General features: G+C 44.2%; 1 protein-coding gene across 2 annotated transcripts; it reads right to left on the reverse strand.

Annotated features, from left to right (window-relative positions):
• Positions 1 to 1,016: 1,016 nt before the first annotated feature.
• Positions 1,017 to 20,815, reverse strand: LSM12 (LSM12 homolog). Of its 2 annotated transcripts, XM_029212628.1 has the most exons (5): positions 20,552 to 20,815; positions 18,565 to 18,698; positions 5,025 to 5,134; positions 3,481 to 3,607; positions 1,017 to 2,697 (listed from the first exon to the last, which is right to left on the reverse strand). In XM_029212628.1, exons 1-5 carry the CDS (start codon positions 20,673 to 20,675, stop codon positions 2,605 to 2,607), a joined length of 588 nt encoding a protein of 195 aa, XP_029068461.1. In that variant the 5' UTR covers positions 20,676 to 20,815; the 3' UTR covers positions 1,017 to 2,604. The 2 variants fall into 2 exon arrangements, with proteins under 2 accessions (XP_029068461.1, XP_029068462.1); XM_029212629.1 differs by lacking the exon at positions 18,565 to 18,698 and having other exon boundaries at positions 1,023 to 2,697; positions 20,592 to 20,751.
• Between the last annotated feature and the right edge of the window lie 961 nt (positions 20,816 to 21,776).

The raw sequence follows: 21,776 nt of genomic DNA on the forward strand, positions 1-21,776 counted from the left end.
ACTTAAAATGGCATCTAAACAAAGACTTCTAAAACAAAGCTGGAGCTTCTGAAAACCAGGTAATTCAATCTCATCTCCAGATTTAACAACCCCAGGACCAAGCTAACATGTATACTAACATTTACAGAGTACCTTCTAAGTATTAAGCATTTTAAATATCTTATTTAACCCTTCACATCAGTTCTAGGAGACGAGCATTAGTTTCATGTTTACAGGTGAGGAAACTAAAGCTTGGACAAATAAAATGACTTATCCACAGTCACAGAGGGAGGAAATGGAAGTGTGAGAATTTGAAGCTAACTATTTATGTCTCCAAAGCCTTTGTTCTTCCTTCCACACTGCATGTCTTTCCCACCATGCTAACTCCACCTCTTGAATTGCTCAAAGTTCCCCCACACCATTTCATGAAATAAAACCAAAGAGTCAAAAGTGCTTCCTACCAGAAACAGTTGGTACCCACTGTCTCCCATTCACAGACCTAGAGACCAATGGGGAGAAAGTGATGATGTGGGACACGTGACACAGAGCTTCCTTCCAGGACTGCCATTTCCCATTAACCACGTTCACTTCTTTAATCACATCTCTCAGGTTTTCTAGACCTTGCAAGGGCGCCTCTCTTCTCCCTCTTTTATCTTCTCCAGAAGTCTACATTTCCACGCGGACTAAATCAAAGGCTTGGTACTTTAAATCAAGTTTTGGCCAATGGCAGGTGATATGAAAGTATACTTCTCAGTCTTCTCTCATTTTTCCTCCAACCAGTCCTGTAACAAATGGTCTCATGTATGTACCCACCCCCTTTATTTCCTCTACTCCACTTACATGCAGCTCCCAACCCTGGATCCCCTTCTTAACTTATATACCTGGCACTGTTTTCTAGATGAGTTCTCAGTGGTAGAAGGAGAGAGGGTAAAGAGTAGGAAGCCAGAGAGTTTAAAGGGAAAGCTTAAACCAAACACACACATCCTCAGACCCCTCCCTCTGGGGCCTCTAAAGCACGCACAAACCCGAGACATGAGTGATGGTTAAAAAAATTTGGGTTTTATTGTTTTTGCTAAACAATACTAAAAAAAAAAAAATTTCATTTTGAAGGCAGGGCTTGAATTATTTAATTTTGATCCATTTATTTAATTAAAAAAAAAAGGAAGGGGAAAGAGATCATGGCCAAAGCAATAGTAGTTAACCCCCACCCCACCCCCAAAGCTCTAGCCAGTCACATGAGCATCACCCACCTCCCACGCCACAGTGCCTGATATTCAGATGGTGGCACACTCTACCCACTGGACCGCCTTGCAAGCACAGAGGCAGTGGGTGCCAGTTTAACTCTCGGCAGGTTAGTCAAACCAGACAAACGGGTGGGCTAAAGTCCAGAAATTCTTCCCAGGTTTTCTGCCCATCGGCTGAGCACATACAAACTGTCATAAGCTTGTAAAACTTAAGGGGGGTAGGGAAGGGCATAAGAGCAGGAGGTTGGCAGAAGAGAAATGATAGGTCACCCAAGCTTTCTCCTGGGCTAGTGGCTCTGGATACAGACTTAAAGAGAGGTCGGAATAGGCAGACTCCAGGTTTCTCATGAAAGAAAACCATCCTTCGAGAAGGAGCTGAGATGTGCCGTGCAAAATAGTTCTTCCTGCAGAGGGCACGGAGAAAGGGCAGTGGACGCTCCCATCTAGGAGACAGGAGAGTGGTGAGGAAGTTCTTCTAGTACCGTGAAGTAAGACAAAGGCAGAGGGAGAATCCTGAGGTTTTTGCCAAATGGGAGACTGGTACACATACAGTTAAAGACTAAAAAGCTACCAGGAACCCTCAAAGCCAGATCCCATCTGCATACACTGGCTCTACAAAGTGCTGCAGAAGATTCTTGCTGTGAACTAAGTCAAGTTAGTTGCCTGGCTATGGGTGGTAGGGAGGACAATACACTTTTATTTTCAGAGGGATGAGGTGGGAAGAGTGGCCATGATCTAGTAAAAAGAGACCTGCAAGAAGCAGAAAATATTTAGAGAACATTTTAATATATATTTTCATATATATATTTAAAGTTAAGAAAAATAAAACTAATTCAAGCCATGCCCTGTGCAAAAAAAGAAAAACAAAACAAAAACAAAAAAAAAAAAGAAAAATTTAAAGTGAGACCTCTGTCTGCTGCTCTAGTCTCAACTTAAGTATCACAGTCAGCTTGTTACTTTTATTTTGGAAGAGAAGATGTAAAAGTTTCTTTCAATCACTCAGAAGGCAAGTGTAGCCACTTATAAAAACAGAATGGCAGAGACAGACTGGGAAAGGAAAGTCAGAGGTGAAAGGGCAGAGCAGGAAAGGAATTTTCAAAAATAAAATTAACAAGGTGACTGTTCCAGAAGGGGGCTGTGAAAAGGACATGGTGGACCGAAGTCTGTTAGTCAAGTAATGATTCAACTTTTAAATTATTCTCTTGTTCTTTTCTGTTGGGTGTTTTGTTTGTTCAAGTCTAAGATTTGGAAATGCTGACCCTTTGTTGACAAGAGCCAACAGGAAATATAGAATCCCTTCCCTCCCCCGGCCTGCCTCCGCTGAAGCCACCACCATCGCCTCCTTGGCTGGATGCTGGAAGAGTCCTCTGTATGTGTGGACTCAGGATGACAGGGCAGCCTCCTTCTGTGGTTGCTGGGCTTGTGAACGCTGCAGTATCTTTTGGCTTTCCACGTCTCTAAAATGTTTTTCAACCTGAAAGAGACCAGTCAGCCTAGATCAGAAAAAGAGATGGGCACACAAGGCCTCCCAAACAGTTCACTCTAGACGTCAACAGCCCGTCCTGGCTGTCTAGCTCATGGATTATTCAGCACCTTTGCCCTTGCTGTCTGCTGGCCTTCCCAACAAGATAGCTGGGGGGGTCCTCTTGTTTCAGCCACATTTTTTTGCAGCTTCAGCTAAGACTGTCTAAAAGAAGGGGAATCTATAAAGTAGAGTATGAAGGGAGATTATTATGACCCAAACTCCCTCTCCCCTCCTTACACAAGTGCAGAATGAAAAGCTGGTGGGGAATTACAGTCTTAAAACTTTTTACATCCACAATGTTGGTCTCTCAATGCTCAGTTTGTTTTTACAAATGCTGCAACTCAATCTAGAAAGTCAGATGACACATGAAGGGTCACAGACTCCAACAGCCACTGATGTACACCACCAGCCCTTCTCGAGAAGAACCCTGCCTGGGTTCAGACGCAATATCATAGGATGGTCTGGATAATTCCAAAAAGCCACACTGCAGAGGACACGGGGTTGACCACTCGCTTTATTCTGCACCGCCCGGTGGTTCCACACCCCCCAAGTGTCCAAGCCATGGCTGCAGAGCACCATGGTGCAGGGAGGCAGGGTGATCAGGCAGGGCTGCTCGCAGGCTGGCTGTGTCAAAAGGGGCAGGGACTGTGGCGTAATGTCTTGCCCTGGGGCTGGGGGGGAGAAGGCTGAGGAATCATCCTCTCCCTAAGGTTTCACGGCTCCTTTACTTACTATTTTGCGTACATGGCTCAGTGCACTCCCCTCTTTGCCTTTACAGTTTTCCACTTGATATGGGGGTGTAATAACAACTTCTTCCATGACTACGATGTTTTTTTCTTGCCATTTACAGTCTTTAATGCTGGAAGGAGAAGAGAGCAGGTGAAAGTTACCTCTTGCGGGGCATCCCACACCTCCTGCCTGATGAATAAATAACTCCAGAAAGCTAACCCCAAGTTCCTAGCTCACCACTCAGCCAATAACTGGTTGCCATCAGCCCACAGGGAGAAGTAGCCAAGAAACATTTCCTGGGCACCACTGGCTAGGAAAAGCAATGAAACCAATGCACACTTATTCCAAGGATGGTCCAGAAGAGTTACTCTGAAGCATTAGGGACCTGAAAAACCACAGAAAACTTGGTGGCAGCCTCAGAAGTCCAAACTAATTTGACTTACAAATAAATAGCTAGGCTCAGGCCACTAGATTCAATTTAAATAGCAGCCTAGGGCAGGGGTTGGCACATTTTTTCTGTAAAGGGTCGGACAGCAAGTATTTCTGGCTTTGCAGGCCATACAATCTCTGTCACAACTACTCTGCTGCTGTACCTCAAAAGCAGTCACAGATGATACATAAACAAATGAGTAGATCTGGCCCACTGGCTGCAGTTTGCCAACCTTTGGCCTAGGGGGAAATGGTACCTTTAAAAAGACAGAAAAAACTCCCCATCTTATTGCAATCTGTACTCTGCTCCCCACCACCCGAAATGATAGCTGCTCCTCAAACTGGCCCTTCTCAATTATAAGACAGCTGGGTAACTTGCCAGACTGGGAAAATCCATCCCAGTTCACACTTCGGGGAACCTAGGGCAGCTGCCACTGCTAAGAGAGTTCCTTCACATACCTGTAAATGCTTAGATACTCACACCATGGCCTCAAACAGCTCTGATGCCAGCTACCATCTGTGCACCAGACTCAGGTGGTTAAATAGGGTAACAGAAGGCAGCAGGAGGAAGGGGGAGTGTCAAATGTTTCCATTTTTCAGCAGCTAGGGAAGCTAGTGGAGAGTCAAATGACTTCTGCTGTGACAAAATGTCTTTTATGAGGTGGTAATAAGGTGGCCTTCTGCTCTCCCTAACTCCCTATGTTCACCCCAATATATAATTGGGAAGAGGGAGACAGATATAACTTTCCCTTAATAAAACTGCGTCAGCTTTTACAGAAAGGTACAAGATCAAAATAATAAAAGAGAAAGAAATCACTAGTTCTAAATTATGGAATACTAGGTCCGGAAGGGACGCTTAGGGATACTCTAATCCAAAACTAAGTTCTACAGATGAAGAAACTGAAGCCCAGAGCAGACAACTTGTTGGAGATTACACCATTCTACCATATAGAAAGGCAACAAGCACCGCACCCCTGGAAGCCGAGGTACTGCTAACACACTACCCAGCTTCCCTTGTGACATTCATAAACACAACTACCCCAAAATCATCCACCAGACAGCACAGCCAGGCAGCATCACCCCCGGGGCAAGGGACCCCTATGCTCCCCCCAACTCACGTCTTGTGTATGGTCTGGAAGAGCTGCTGGCCCTCTAGGGAGACACCAGCGCTGATTGCATAGGCCTGGCTCAGCTTCTCCTCCTTCTCTGTCCGTGCTTTGCTGGCAAGCTAGGGTGGGGGAAAGGAAAGAGACTCAGAAAAGCGTTCACCTTCATCCTTCCTTCAGGACCTAAGTTGAGGAAAAGGTGCTGGAAAAGACTGATTTGGGTAGATTCAGTTTTCTCAGAGATCAAAAGTGAAACAAACAAAAACACACACAATATACCTCAACAGTTTCTGCTATTCCTGGCAAACATGCGTTCCTTCCAGTACTTACTGAATGCCTACCGTGTGCCAGACATTCACTGTACTGAGCCAGAGATACAGCACAGAAGGGGGCAGGGGAGACCGACTATAAACAAAACAAACAAGACAACTTCAGACAGGGCTAAGTGCTAGGAAGAAAATAGAGCAGGACAAGGTTATAGAGTATGACTGGGGGGCGGGGGGGGCCCTACCTGATGGAAAGTGATGGTCAGACATAAAAGGTAATGCATACATTTCTACGAAAGGAAAGAATTAAGAATTTTTATCAGCTACTGTGCTAGAGCCTCAGGTTTAGAAATAAATGCCTACCACACCTTCAAAGACCAGGATTTGAAGTTCTAAAGACTCAAGCATTCTAGTACCATTATCTGTACTCACATGGGGAGCCAGGACTCCAGGAAACCTAACCGTGGATACCGTCCACCTTCAACTTGGGCTGTAGATACCATGCTCTTTAAAAAAAAGGAATGGTCTGCATTCTACCGCGTGTCTGTTCCTTAACTGCCCTCTAGTGGAACAACCATAAACTGATCAAGAATTGTAGTAAAATCTAGTAGGTCTACTCAAATCTAGTAAATCGCTCCCAGCAGGGGTGGGTATCCTGTCTATCCCTACTGCCCCTCTAATACATTTCTGGCTGCTAGACTACAGAAGTACAAATTCGAGTGGAAGACAAGACAAGTACACTGATGGTTTACACGAGAGGCAGATAATGCATCTGAAAGTCAAACAAACGACTCGGAGATTTTCAGATCCACGAACAAGAACATGTACTTAGTATACTGACGCTGCAGCATGCTAAAGACATACGCACAAACACACACATGAGAACACCCAACCTGTCCCCAAATACCAGCTCCTTAAATGCAAAGAGAGATCACACCTCCAGCACATTCCCAAAGTACCTAGACGCTTGGAATTCTTAAACATTCATATTCTGCTTTAACAGTGACCTTTCAAACCATAAGCCAAACATAGTTCTACAGCAGGAAAAATAAGCAAAGTGTCTAATTGTTGGAAAGTGAAGCACTTTCTTAAGTGTGGGTTTGACTATGAAGAAGAGAAAAGGAGGCCTTCAATCAGGTTAGGGTAACTGAGGAGTCTCAACTGCCTCTGAGTTTCAAAGACTGTCTGAGGGAGGAGGGGGTATGAGCACAGCTCATACATGCTGTCACTTCGGACTCCCTAGGTAAAAGGGGGAAGAAAGGCCAAAACTCTGCAGTGATTTAAAGCCAGAGCTCCCTTTTCACTTGGTCCCCAGGACAGGGAAAGAGACAAATACAGCAGCAGTAAATAAATGATCTTTCAAGCCAGGTTCTGCCATTGTGGCCCCACCAGGCTCCAACTTTACAGAGAAGGAAATGCACAGGGCTGACTCCCCCGAGCACTGGCAACCCCAACTGCAGCAAGGAAGCCTCGTGGCTTGAAAGCACTCAGCTTCTATGGAACGAGAACTGCTAAGGGTGTGTTTTAAGCAGCAACAAGCAAAGCTTACTTGGTCACCAAGAAAACCCTAGTAACAAGGAGTTTCCTTGAGTCTCACTTTCCAAACAATCCTGAAGAAAATCTGAAGTCTCCAAGGAAAGAAAGGAAAACTGGAGGGAAGCAGCGCTCCCTTGGATTCACCAAGCTCCTGCAGAGCTCCTGAGAAGTGGCTAGTGGTCAGGCAGATGTCTACCCCATGAGCAGGCAGAAGGGTCTCACTTTGAGGTCTTTTTAAAAATATTTATCCCTGAAGACCAAAAACATCTCCCAATGTTGGGTCAGACAAAGCTGCTTCTATAAAGCTTATGTTGCCTAGATAGTAACAGCACCCATTCAGGAAGACAAGAGTTGGCTCAGAAAAAGCAGGCATCCATGCAGAATATTTAAGAATGGAACTGACAAATTAAGCTGGGGTTGGGGAGGGGCAGGAAGGCTGGAAGAAGAACCACTTTTGAATTTCTGCCAGAGGCAGAGTAAAATGGATATAAATCTCAGCCACAAGTGATTTGTTTAGACAGCCTGAGTCAAATCAACACAATGGTTATAGAACAATGATTTCAAAATACGCCCTAGCCACTCCCACCCCCGACCTCCGCCAAATACCTGTTGTACGATCTCTTCTAAAGGGTCTGAAAGCAAAGGAGAATGGACTAGATGACTCTCCATCTCAACCCATAGTGCAGACTGATCCCAAATGCTAAATGATACAAGGGAGAGCCTTGGAAAAGTCAGCAGAAGTCAGTGTAAGCTGACTATTTCAATTTGCCCCAATAGCCTCAACTACTCTACCTGTACCTGCAATTGTGCTTTGGGGATTTGGATTCACAGCAAACCCTGAAGCCTCCAGCTGCCAGTTTATGAACTGTATTTTCATGGCTATCTGAAAATGCTTAAACCTAATATTCAGCTACACAGATCTGCTTTCACTAAGAAGCTGTATAAATGGGGTAGATTTCTGCCACAGAGAACTGCATCAATTAGGCAGGAGGAAGATTACCTTCACAAAAAGAATCTAGAAATGTTTCTTCTCAAAATTGGGGTGAGAAGGGAAGGGAGATTACCCTGCTCTTTTCACACATGTTCCTGAAAACCCATAACAAATGTGGATAAGCCTCCTTTTGTAAAGCAAGTGACTATCACTCTACCCTCAAGTTAGCTGTAGCTCTACATTTCCCCACATCATATTTTTGTAAACTAATGCATATCTATAAATGGTCCAGTTACTCCAAGTTCATAAGTTTATGGTTACTGTCAAATCGCCAGACAGAACCAATAAAAGCTGTCCCCAATAGAGAAGGTGTAGGGTGTGCCTTTTAGGCTTCGGAGGGTCATCAGGACTGCAGTTTTTAAATTCAGTAACTATCACCATACTACATTCATCTTCAATGCAAGCATGCTAACTGCTGGCCTCTCTTCCAATCAAAACTGAAGCACTAACTGGTTAGAATCATAAAGAATGTTAAAGGCACCAACTCTAAGAATACACTGGGTTCAGGCAAACTGAGAAGCACAAACCTACAAATACATGTTACTAATGTACATGTGACCTAATTGAAATAACTGCACAAGACAACCTGCATTTATCTACCCCTCCTTTTATTTTGCACAATTCCCTGTGAAAACATTCATTCCTTGTCTACTAACCAGTTCTTCCTCTCTTGGCCATTTTATATATAGCATCTTGATGTGGGCAAAACAAAGAAAAGTGCATGAACGTGACTCCAAAGCACATCAATATTAAAAGGCTTCTAGTCATGCCCGCTGCTGGGTAACCCTCGAGCGAGTGAATCAGTGAACAGCGGCAACACATCTCTCCTCCTGCACTCAGTGACATGGAGAAGAGGAAGCAGCCACAACAACATAATCCAAGCATCTTGTTATAACCTCATCTTGTCACTTGGTAACCAGCTGGGCCATCTTATTTCCACATACCCAGACCAGGAAAGCACAGGTGCTGTGAGGAATCCAGAGGGACTCCTACTGCAAGTATTTAACAGGCTGTGACAGCTGATCCAACAAGGGAAGCAAAGTCCAGAGAGGAACCTGCTGGATGTGACCTACTGACTCCACTGAGCCACTCTTGGTTTGTCTTCCCTCTGTATTCGGGCCTTCCAACCAGCTGCCCTCACTGAGGGGTTAGGAGGCACTGCAGCTGCTGCTCAGAACTGGCAGTGCTGCCTCCAAGGCCTGATGGAGGCTGAGGGACGGCAGACCAAAGCAGCCAAGAACCACTGTCATCTTAAGGGCCCACGCTTGCTCCTGCTGTTTCAATTCTGGGGTGCACTCCTGGAAAGCCCTCATTCTTGGCTAGCAACAAGAAGGCTCAAAAATATTTCTTCTGGGGCTTCCCTGGTGGCGCAGTGGTTAAGAATTCGCCTGCCAATGCAGGGGACACGGGTTCGAGCCCTGGTCCGGGAAGATCCCACATGCCGCGGAGCCACTAAGCCCGTGCGTCACAACTACTGAGCCTGTGCTCTAGAGCCCGTGAGCCACAACTACTGAACCCGCATGCCTAGAGCCCGTGCTCCGCAGCAAGAGAAGCCACTGCACTGAGAAGCCCAGGCACAGCAACGAGGAGCTGCCCCCGCTCGCTGCAACTAGAGAAAGCCCGCGCACAGCAGCGAACACCCAACGCAACCAAAAATAAATACATAATATAAATAAATTTTTAAAAAAGTAACCTGAGATAGATGAATAATATGAAAACCCCAAAATAACCCAAATATTCATCAATATGAGATTCATTAAATAAAGTTATTTTAAAATATATATATATATTTCTTCCAACTATCAATATCCCCAAGTCTTCCTGCTCCCTGGCTGAAAGCTCCTGTCTGAAAGTTTCTAATAGAATACTGTTCTTTACAACCTCAGATAGCTGGGAACTCAAATAGAGAACCCTGCTTGAAGTCATGTCCCAGAATACATAACAATGAACCAAAACACTGAATCAAACAGGGGAACAGTAGAGTCCAAGAGGCCTGGCAGTGAACACTAAAATCCTAAGAGCTAATTTGTTGAGTGAGAAATTACTCCACGCAATGCATGGAACAACACGCTTTACATGTATTAAATGTTTAATCTTCCCAACAATTCTGTGAAATAGGGACTAAAATTACTCCAACTTAACAGATGGACTTGCCCAAGTTTACCAAGTCACAAGTGGGAGAGTCTGGATTTGAACCCAGACAGTCTGACTCCAGAGATTGCATTCTGAACTCTGCACTATACTCAAATAGTTCCACCTAAGAGAAATGTTGAAAATACACTTATAAATTTGAATGTAAAAGAAAATGTTTTATAAAAGAGAAAACGTTTTAAGCCTCAGCTGCCATCTTCTTTTTATCAGTGAATTCTGACATTTCCATCAATGTCCTCTGTACAGAACACAATTGTCTGCCTTTTAATGAAGGGCCTCTGTTTTCTGAAAAGGGTCCCAGTCTCACCCTAAACCTCAAGGACATCCTTTATTTCTTTGGTTGAAGGTAATTCATAGGAATGCATTTAAGAAAACAGATCCTATGTGAGAAAGCATTTCAGGCCGATAATAATGGGTATTCCCTGAACCCATCATTTTCTGATGTGCCAAGACTAGAGAGGGTAAGTCAAGCAAGTCTTCTGCACTAGAAAGTTAAGGTACATTGAGAGTGTTGAGCTCTGATGAAAAACACCCTGCAGCAATTAAGCTCCAATAAAGATGTTTAAAAAAAAAAAAAAAAAGGAAAAACACCCTTGCAAATCCAGGGGCCACAGTGCCACCTCAGTCTCCAGGCTCTGACCACCATATTGCTGTCGTACAATACAGGCCAGCCTCAAGTCAGTCAGTACACGCTATAAGCAAAATTTTATACTTCACCTGGCTTAGAATAAAAACTAGTTGCCAGCAAAGTCAATAGTTTTTCTTAGTTATTTGTAATTATGTCAACAAACACTATTCATAGCTACAAAAGACAGCTAAACCTCCTGGACACCAACAGAGTAACTTCCTAGTCCCAAGACCCTGACACCAGCCCTGCTGTGGAACCTCCACAGGACCCTGCCAGGAAAAAAAACTGGCGCAGATATAAACTGAAATTTGACCTCAGCAACCTATCTGTGAGAGTACACGCTCAAATTAGCCATCTCACACATGGCCGTGAGGATTAAGGGAGATAACATGGGTGAAAGCACTAGGTGAGTTGTAAAGCACTGTACAAATATTAGCTGTTAACATTTTTATTATAATAACATCATTATTATTAGCACAGAGAAGGTGGCTTGTGGGTTATTTCAAAAAAATTCATATAATCCAACCTTCCTTTAGCCAATGAGCTCAGGGCTCTCTCTCTTCTGCTTTCTGTAAGAGCTGCTAGAGAGGCTATAAATCCTTAACAGAATAACTTCCAAAATATAACTGGAATAGTAAGTTGGAAAATGCACTTTATGTGCCAAAATGGGGGCTTTTGGCAATAAAGAGTTTTAGAATAAAGAGTTGATTTTATTCAGAGATAGTGAAAGAACCATGTGCTGTCGTTTCCTGGGCTCTGAAGAGGGCAGAAAAAGTAAAAATGAAAAGCCACCCCCTTGCCACCCCACCCCAAACAAAAGAGATTCCAGATCACACCCCCACCTACCACTCACTAGCTACATGAATCTGAGCAAGATGCATAACCGCTCTTGAGCCTTAGTCCATTCATGGGGGCCCGTCCTAAAGGGTTGTTATTGGGGTTCAGTAAGATACACATCTAACACCAATACTGGCACTTAACTAGTCCCTTCCTTCATTTCTAAGAACTGCCACCAGTTTAGCTCACTGACAGAACAGCAAAAGTTTTTAAAACTGCAAAGATGGACAAACTGAAGTCAATCCAAATCAGCTTGATTCCATTTAACTTCCCTCCCTTTACCTAATGAACTGTGATTTATTCTTCAGGACCCTACTCCACTGTTACATCTGAGAAGGCTTTCCTAAAATGTTCACTACTCTAAGCCAAGGATTGGCAAACTACAGCCTGTGGGCCAAATTCAGACAACCACCTGTTTTAGTTAAGTTTTATTGGAACGACCATGACCATTTGTTTACATATCACCCACGGCTGCTTTTGCGGCAAAGGCAAAGTTGATAGTTGTGACAGAGAATGTATAGCCCACAAAGCCTAAAATATTTACTATTGGGCCCTTTACAGAAAAGGTTTGCTGCCCCCCCTGCAAAAAGTTAAATGCTGCTGTCTCTCACCACTCCCAAACATGAGATTTTTGAGGGCAAAAGCAATATCTTAATCTTCCTGACATTCCCAGCACCAGGAAGGGAGGGGGAGAGAGAGGGAAGTCAGATCAAAGGAAAAGAAACCTTGACTATTAGAGATTCACAGAACAGTTCCCAATGGTTAAGTGGCTAACACACAGTCATACAACAATTCATTAGCAGCCCAGCTGTGAAAAGAACCCAGTTCTTCAAACTCCCCACATTCTACCACACTATACTGTTAGCTTTTGGCATGGTATATAGATCCTTTAACTTTCTAGTTCATGTACAATTTGCTTCTCTCTCCAGGGTAGTTTCTGGTATTTATCTAAGCTAGCCTTAAATTCCAATGCTAGAACTTGACTGCACCACTTGTTTTTTTCTTCCCCCCAAGCCTGATCTCTGCCAGGAAAATTAAACCAGTTAGAATACCCCTTTCTTAACACTGTAAGAGATACTACCACTGAGCTATCAATAAAGTGCTTATTTTGAATCGTCTCTGTGTCAAAGAGATAGAATGCAGAGGTGGCTGCAACAACACACCTATGGCACATCTCTGCCAGTCACTTGGGCCGAGCAATCTGTCTTTTCACGTAGACGATTCTCCCCACACCCCTGTGATGTCAGGAAAGCCCCCCTTCAGAACCAAACTCTTGACCTGAGGAGGGCTCCACCAAGTCAGCTGGCTGCCATGCACTATAGCCTGAAGTGAGTCATGAGCTCTAGCCTGGAACGCCGCACCCTCTATTATGGTTATCAGGTTGACCCCAATGTTTTAATGCCACCAAATGTGACCTCTTTCAAAGGTTAGTGATTTTTAAAATGGCAGTCAATCACCTACCTCTCTGACTTCAGCTCACACCACTCACTACTTACTGTGTCCCTGTTACTCAGCAATGATGGGTTCTTCCTCTTCACCCCACAATTGCTTGCATCTTCATGACACTTCTGTGAGGAAGCAGCTGTCTGCTCAGAGTCAGGTGCAAAACTTACTGGTGGACTCTAACCTGGGACTGTGGCCTTGACAACATATTTTAATCAAGTGAGCCAGTAGGTTACACGTAGCTTCAAGAAGCCAGAAAAATTTTATCTGACAAAAAAGTCTTGCCTTCCCTAGACAAGTTATTTTCCTTCCACTTTCACAATATGAACACATTCTACCTTTTACTAATATATACATACCTAAACATAGGGTGGCCAAGTCGTCTGATTCTACTTGGTGATAACTCCATACCTCAACACATTAGGGTCAACATATGGTCAAGGTCTCAGCTAACAGGATACGTCCATGAACACAGGCCACAATGCAGTAGCTACCAACGACCCCAGGAATTTTCTCACACTTGAGGATTATCCCTCACATCAACAAAAAGCCGTAAGGTTATGCTAAATCTTAGCTTTCAAGCTGGTTAGAAATCAAAACAAAAACCAAGTCAGTTCTTCCCTGTGTGACATCATACCTAAAGGTAAGCAATGACGTCAGTTCCTTTCAAAAGTGAACTTTGTGACTCTTCCATTTTCTCAGCCTTCCCAGGCCCTTCCACTCCCAGACCAATCTCCCAAGTATCATTTTTATCCAAAGGCAGCAAACTCATTCTTCACTACCAGGTGCTGATGAAAAGCTCTTTGAATCTCTTCTTCCTGGTTCTTCTTCCATTTAATCACTCAGTGCTGGTACAAATGGGTAATAAATACGCAAAACAGGCTGATCAATCAGTCAGTGGTAAGGGAGGTAGATGCCTTATCTGTGGAGTTCTCTTTTCCATGCTTTGTCCCTTTTCCTGCCTCCTGCACAACATACGAGCATCTCCTCCAGAAAGTCTTCTCCAAATCAGCAAAGTGAAAAGAAGACTTACATATCATTCGATGCACTGGAGGCATTTATCCAAACAAATGAATACCTAACACTTGCCTTGGCTGTCTCAGTGAGTTTTTTCCTAAGAGTCTCAGGAGTTGAAAGCACAACCTCTTAGGTTCTGTGACTGCTCACACTAACCTCCAGTACTCAGGCAAGTGTTCACTTAATTATGCCCCTTGATAACACTGCCCTGGAAACTCACGTTAATTCTGGTCACAACAAGAGGTATCCAATATAATTTTGATTTTCCCCAGTCTTGGGTTGGCAAGTTCTGATATCTGAGTGAATGTCAGATCCAGTATCAGGAAAGACTGACATAGGAACAGTGCCAATGTTCTTGGCTGCTTCCCTTTGTCATACTGTCCCTCTCCCCCCATCCTGCTCCTACACCATAATTCAAGGAACATCAACTGGCTGCACATAGCTAATGCGGGAGGATAGGACTAACATCTGCCAGCTCTGGTCAACTTGACCGAATCCTCCAAACAACTCTATGAGATAGGCACTAACATGATCCCATCTCCACAGTGAGAAAGCTGATGCCTAGCAAGGTTAAGAGGCAGAGGAGTGACTCTAACGACTTATCCACTTGGTTCCAATGTTCTTTCTACTAGACCATTCTGCTCCTGACCACATAACACAGACGTTTCTCTTTACTCAGAAATATTACTTAGGATTATAGATATCTGCATACTCATTTCATGTCACCAACCTACTCTATAAGTTCCTTGGGTAAGCACACAGAAGCAGAAAAAACGCGGGACTTTGCCATCAAAACATCAGACCTGAGTTCAAATCCCAGCTCGATCACTTACTAGTTGAATGACCTTAAGCTAGTGACTCATCCTCTCTGAGACTCAGTTTACTCTTCTGTAAGATGGTGATGGTACGCACACCATAAGAACTATTGTTAGGATTAAACGAGATGTCTACCGATTACTAGTTCAGAGGGTGGCATGTAAAAATATTAGTTCCCACACTACTTGCCATATAACCTAGAACGAGTCACTTAAACTGATAAGCCTATCTTCCCATCTCTTAAACTAAAAGGAAAAGAATACACTCTAAAGATCACAAAGCATGGTTTTGAGAATGAACCAAGATGTGTCAAAGGTCTTTGTAAACTGTAAAGCCCTAGAAAAATGTAAGGTGTGGTCCCCAACAGAGCTTACCACAATGCCTTGCACAAAATAATTTTCAGTAAATGTTTGATAAATGCTACATAAAAGAGAACTCTGTTAATACTGACATGTCCCAAATCATCTGAGAGCACTGCTAACTCATGGACAATCTCTATCCCCAGAGAACAAAATGTGGAGTCAACTCAAAGGAACTCGCTAAGAAACACTTTACTTCACCCTACCAGGCAGACCCTGGGCTCTCATCCTCATGCAAGATTTAAACCTTCCTCGTGACAGAAAACTAATAAGCCACATGGTGAATAACCTGAACCTCACTTATGATTGGCTTTGGTGTGCTTTTGTACTTTTACAGTCAGGAAATTCGGAACAATTTTACAGGGTACAATGTTACTGTGGAGAAGATAAAATGACATTCAAAACTTCCACCTTCTGCGACCCCACTGTCGTCTTCCAAGCTTCCTCTTACATCTCACTGCTGTGGACAGACATAGGACATCTTAGCCTGCAGTAAAAGTGCCAACCAAAAACTAAACAAGCTCATCTCCAAGAACTGCTAGTTCATACCATCTCTAGTTGGGCTGGAATTAAATATTTCCTTTAAAAGGCCTCTATTCCATTTCCTGCTGGGTCGGAGTAAATATCCGGTTTATATCAACAGGTTTAATTAAACAGAGCACTTACTATGTCAGCAAGATGAGCCATCATGTGATGTTATCTTCCACTGCAAGTGGAGTACACAGGTAGCACTCCCTAGACTGCAAGTATCAACAGTTTTCTTCCAGGGATTTCAAGGCACTTTAGTTCCCTTCTAAAATGCTTAAACAATCCTCCATCCTAAAAAAAAAAAACTCAAGCTCATGCTCTTAAATGAGATGAACTTTTCATGTCATTCAAGCAACATGTAGTTGCCCAGATTAGCTGTTTTCAGTAACAGTAAGAGCCCTCAGGAAGAATCACAAAGCATCCTCAAAGGTTGGTTTCAAGGGAAAACCAATATAGCTTATTCATAAACAACTCTACGAATGAAGAATGAATAAATGAAACCCAAAGATAGCCCTCCAACCTAATTTTAGTCTTCAGTTTCTGACTCCTTTTTCAAGACTTGGCTAGCAGGCCACAAAGCAAGAAAAGTAAAGATTTCTGGTATTCCACAACCTATTACTTCTGGCTGCTTTCTTGAAAGAGTGGGTAAACAACTAGTTTACAATAACGCTAGTAGACAACTGACCAGCAGAAAGCAAAACCCTAAAGGCAAAGATAATCCGCAAACTAATAACCAAGAACCATTTATACTTGAAGTCAAATGTAAGAAAAGAATTGCTTCTCAACAGCTCCCACTTAACAGTCCCACCCACACCACTCCAGCCCCTCTCAGATAAATGGTGGCACTTGGTGGTCATAAGAGCAGAATCCTGTATCTTTTAAATTTGAGAAAATCATCCCTCTTTCAGATAACCTTTCCTTGACTACTCACTAAAGGTTGTTGACAAACTTCTCATACCCTACAAACACTAAAGGATAACTTAGAGCCCTTTTCACCCTCAACATAGCAGGCATAAATTATTTTATTTGAAACTTTTAAAATCTCTTCTGGGGACTTCCCTGATGGCACAGTGGTTAAGAATCCGCCTGCCAATGCAGGGGACACGGGTTCGAGCCCTGGTCCGGGAAGATCCCACATGCCACGGAGCCACTAAGCCCTAGCACCATAACTACTGAGCCTGCACTCTAGAGCCCGCGCGCCACTACTGAGCCTGCGCTCTAGAGCCCACGAGCCACAACTACTGAGCCTGCGCTCTAGAGCCCGCGCTCTAGAGCCCGCGAGCCACAACTACTGAAGCCGTGCGCCTAGAGCCCGTGCTCCGCAACAAGAGAAGGCACCGCAACAAGAAGCCTGCGCACCGCAATGAAGAGTAGCCCCCGTTCACAACTAGAGAAAGCCCGCACGCAGCAACGAAGACCCAACGCAGCCAAAAATAAGATAAATAAATAATCTCTTCTGCTAACAGAAGATCATCCAAAGACGACCTATACTTTAATAGGAGGACTGAGCCAGTGTTCCAAAAATCTGTAAGTCTAAGAATGGGACATTCTGTACGCAACAGCCTTTAATATGAAACCCAAGACCCTTGTGAATCTGTCCTCAGACATCAGTAAAACAAAAAAGTGTGGCACTTCCCTGGAATCTAGTAAGAAGGGAGCTCCAGATCTGAGGTAACTGCATTCTGCCAGCCTCAGTCACTCTCCTTTGTTTCAGCTGCCTGCGTGTCTCCCTGCTTTGCTGAATTGTAGCAAACACACTACATTCCCAAGAGAGGCAAGAGAATATACATTATTACAATACTCATATACAGGGAAAAAAACTTCCACCACACTAACTCAAGAGACTTAAGGCAACAGTTATGAAAATTGAAGGCCTAACTTACTCATTCAACAAGTACTTACGAAGCACCTACTCTGTGCAAGGCTCTGTATATTTAGTGATGAACAAAACAGGTATAGCTCCAATCCCCACAAAACAAATTTTGGTTAGATAGAAAAGTAAACAAATGATATACAATTATAATTACAAAAAAGCTATGAAGAGGGTAACCTTAAGTCGCAATTTGCCCAGGACACACCAATCTATACTTGGTGTAAAACAAAAGCACCACCCACCCCTTTACTCTCGAAAATGTCCCAGGTTGGACTGTAAATGATATGTCACCTTATCTCTGAAGGCTAAGGTACTGTAAGAGAGAATGGGGGCAAATCACTTTAGCCTGAATGATCAGAGAAGACTTCTTGAAAGAGGTGCCATTAAACTGAGTCCTGATGGATACGACTCCAGTCATTCTGAAAGGGTGTTCCAAGTACAGGGGACAGCAAAGGCTACAACAGGGCTTGGGGTATTACTATTATTGATCAACATGAACTTTGGCTAACAGAACTAAAGAATCAGGAAAGTTATTTGAGGGTTCCCAGAGACCAATTTGTACATCCAAGATTAAAATATCCTAAAACTCTAATTTTGTTAGACCTCGAAATTCAAACATAAAGACAAAAACAAAGCTCTAAGGCAGTGGTTCTCAAATTTTTGTAGGTCATTAATCCCTCTGAGAATAAAAACATATTCCAAATCTTCACCCAGGAAACATATATTCTCATGTGCACACATACACAATTTCAGGAGGTTCAGAAGCAACGTCCCTACCCAACCCTCCCAACACTGGAAGTTCACACATGGACTGCAGGTTGGGGGGGGGGGGCGGGGAAGCCCTCTTTCACAAAGGACAAAAGCCAGCTCTCAACTCTATTTCTCTATTTGGGCATTAAGACATTTCTTAAAATCTTCTGAAGATACCCAGGAATAAAGAGAAAAGTTAAACTGATATATTTTTTTTAAAAATATATCAAAACAAGCAATTGTAAATCACTGAAAAAAATGAAAAACAAACAATGGACAATGTATGTACCACCAAGAGTCAATGAGACTCAAATTTCCCATCATTTTGGAGAACCAGAACTGCCCTCAAGTCCTTACCTTACTAACATTGAGTGAAGCTAGGGGAGGAGGGGTTTCTGTTCGGTCATTAATTATTTCCACTTCTGAAACATACTGTAAGTTTATGAGCAAGATGTCTGCGTGGTTGGGCTTTCCACTGGAAGAGGGACATTCTGGTGAAAAAATAAAGTTAAGGAAAATAGGGGCAAGCAGAGAACTGACACATCCCAAAGGGGCATGGAAAACACAATTCACCCAAGGCTTGTGTAAAAGGTGTGCCACAAGCAAGAGAGGGAGCCTCACAAGAATCACACCTCTCCTCAGGAAATCTCTGCCTGTCACTTTCCTGCCGCACAACCCCATAACCAAAAGATCTCAAGCTTTTCAAAGCCAGACACAATCCAAAATTGGAAGCCTCAACAGTGTTTCTGTCACCTTCTCTTTACCGGTTTTATGAAGAGGCTTAATACAGTTTTAATGCCGTTATGTATACTGTTTGTCTTGAACCTAATGAACCACACTGAAGAGCAAGTACTTTCTGTTCTTGGTATAATACTCCCTATATCCAAACAGTGCTCTTTTCTCTTTTTCAGATTTGAGATTTCCCATTTTGCACAGGAAAACTACAACACTGGAAAGGAAGCTCACTCAAGGTGACCCAGCTAGCTAACCCATTCATTCATTAATTCATTCATTCACTCACTCACTCATTCACTCATTCTCCAACCATTTCTCAAAAGCATACTGTATGTCAAATAAAGGTAGAGTAATCCTTCATTCCGAAACCCTTCCAACTAAACCACTAATGTAAAAGGTCTTACTTGGTCCAGGTATGAAGTCTTGTGTTCAAAAAACAAAAACAAAAATTTAAAAAAACCTGCAACTCCTCTTGCTGTAATTAGTTTCAAAGGACATCTTCCTAAACTACAAATCCACAACCAGTAGTTAAATGAATTAAAATACTTGCCAGTCAAAGGCAGCAGCAGACTCAGTAAGAAACTTCCTTTTGAAAGGTGCCATAAGAGATTACTTAAAAAAAAAAAATCCAAATAAACCCACCTGTGGCTCAAATAAAAGGGGAAGGGGTGGCACATTTATTACAACCAGGTAGTATTCCATTTCCACGACTGAGTTTCCTGGAGTAATTCAGAAATCACTTCCACCCCAAAGAAAGAGACCACCTTTTCCATTCTGTTAAACACTGACACATTCAAAAGGGAAGGCTACTGCTATGGAGAAGTCAGGACTCCATGTGCTGAGCTGACAAGAGAAGACAGTTTACTCTTTCACCTGTAACCCACACGTCCATACATAAGCCCCTGAAAAACGTGGTCCTCTCTCTAGACCAGGTTTCCAATACAAACATCCCCAAAACAGCAACTTACAAATCACTGAGAAGCCGAAAATTCAGCACTCCCTGCCCCCAGCGGCACCACGCATACACAAGCACCAGCAAAACAAGCCCCTATCCCCAGTTCTGCTACAAACTCTGTCCTGCAGTTACTCTCCCCCCAAACAGGCGAGGCCCATTTGGTCACTACCCCACCGCCCTTTCTTGGACCAAATCCCATCAGTGGACAACCCCTCCTGAACTCCATACCCTTGTACCACTCACTAGCAGTTCCTTACTCTACACACCCCTTCCCCACATGATTTTACCCGTCCCCCTCCCATCCGGGCTCCAATCACCAGCCCCCTCCCACGACCACCCCTCTCCGGATTACTGTGTCCCCTCTCCTAGCGTTCCCCCCGAAAAGCAATCAGCGTGTCAAGCCCCCCTCCACCCACCCACCCTCGATCGGGGCCCAGCTCCCACAAGGGGTGGGAGACAAGGGTCCCCAAGGCGGACCGAGGGACCCACGAGAGGGGGAGGGGAGCTCAGGGCCGTGCGCATGCGCTCCGGGCGCCGCGGTAGCCGGTCGCCCCTAGGCCCGGAGAGGGCCCCAGCCACCGCCGTCGTCCCCCGCCCCCCCACGGCCGCACATACACGCCGGCCCGGCCTCGGGCTCCGCGCAGGGAAGGATACTTAAAGCCAGCATCTTGGACTGGTAGTCGAAGGCTACCACCTCGCCCTGCAGCCGCTGCTCCTGGCACGTCCGGCACGACACCTGGCTCCCAACGCTGAAGTACTCGCCCGGAGGAGCCGCCATCTTGGGAGAGCAGCCGCGGCCGGCGGCGGCGGCGGCAGCAGCGGGCGAAAGCCGGGCCCCCAGTGAGCGCCGCGCCGCGACGCACGGGGCGTGCTGACGTCACACGCTAGGGCGTGGCCTGGACTGGGTGGGGCGGGAGCCTAGGTGGATGAGGAGAAAAGAGGAAATAAAGAGGAATGTGAATAATTACGTTTGTGCGGCTGCGCCCGGTTTGTAACAGGCTTGCAAGGTCCATTTTAGAAGTTAAAGATAAATGACCTACGTGGAATGAAAAGGGGAGGGAGGAGGGAACTGCAGTCTCCCTTAGGTGCACACCTTGACACAAGAGTCTGATGAATGAACTCTATATTTTACAAATGAGGAATCCGAGGCCCAGAAGACTTAACTAAACTTGCTCAAAACGGTTACACCTAACTACAAAGTGGTAGTGGAAAGAACATTGGCTGTAGAGTTAGCTAAAACGGAATCGGAATTCCACTGAGTTATGTGACCTTGAGCAAATTACTAAGCCTGATTCTTTTCTTTATTCCTTCTGTATTACCACTGTTGAGCATCCAGCAACCCTTCGATGTAGGAATCAATATCCTCATTTTACAGAGGAAGTAACTAAGTCTTAGACTAAACTTTGTCCAGGGTCGCACAACTAGCAAGGATCCGGTCTACCTGTTTCCAAAGACGGTGCTATTTACTGCTATGCTATATTAGATAATACCTCACAGAGTAGTTAGGAGGAGCGGGAGATAATGAGATAATGTGTACAAATGCATGGCACGTAGTAGATCCTCAATAAATGGTAGTTCCTCCGTGATCACCCATCACTGTTGGAATTCAAGATGCTTCCCCATCTCCCATCTTGCCCTCTCCTCTAGAAAACCGGGCAAAGAGCCAGAATGAGGAGCAATGGTATTGACAAAGGGAGCCTTGGGGCAGGAGTTTTGGGCCCCCCATTAATGACTGTGTAATATACGAAACAGTTTTCTTAACATGTAAGTACGATGCAGATGCATTTTCAAGCCCTACCATCACCAGTTGCCATCCCTAACCCACCTACCCTTCCACTAAAGAAATTCTAGAGCCTCATGTATGAGTAACAACAGGCAA

This window comes from Monodon monoceros, unplaced genomic scaffold (genome assembly GCF_005190385.1).
Source record: "Monodon monoceros isolate NGI ecotype Baffin Bay Population unplaced genomic scaffold, NGI_Narwhal_1 Super_Scaffold_9, whole genome shotgun sequence".
NCBI lineage: Eukaryota > Metazoa > Chordata > Mammalia > Artiodactyla > Monodontidae > Monodon > Monodon monoceros.

Excerpts from the sequence above, each read along its gene's own strand:
- LSM12 (XM_029212628.1), bottom strand. The coding sequence starts at position 20,675 with ATGGCGGCTCCTCCGGGCGAGTACTTCAGCGTTGGGAGCCAGGTGTCG. Across the intron at positions 5,135-18,564 it reads CTTCACTCAATGTTAGTAAG|CTTGCCAGCAAAGCACGGAC; the intron begins GTAAGGACTTGA and ends CCCCCACCCTAG. Across the intron at positions 3,608-5,024 it reads TTCCAGACCATACACAAGAC|CATTAAAGACTGTAAATGGC; the intron begins GTGAGTTGGGGG and ends TTCTCCTTCCAG.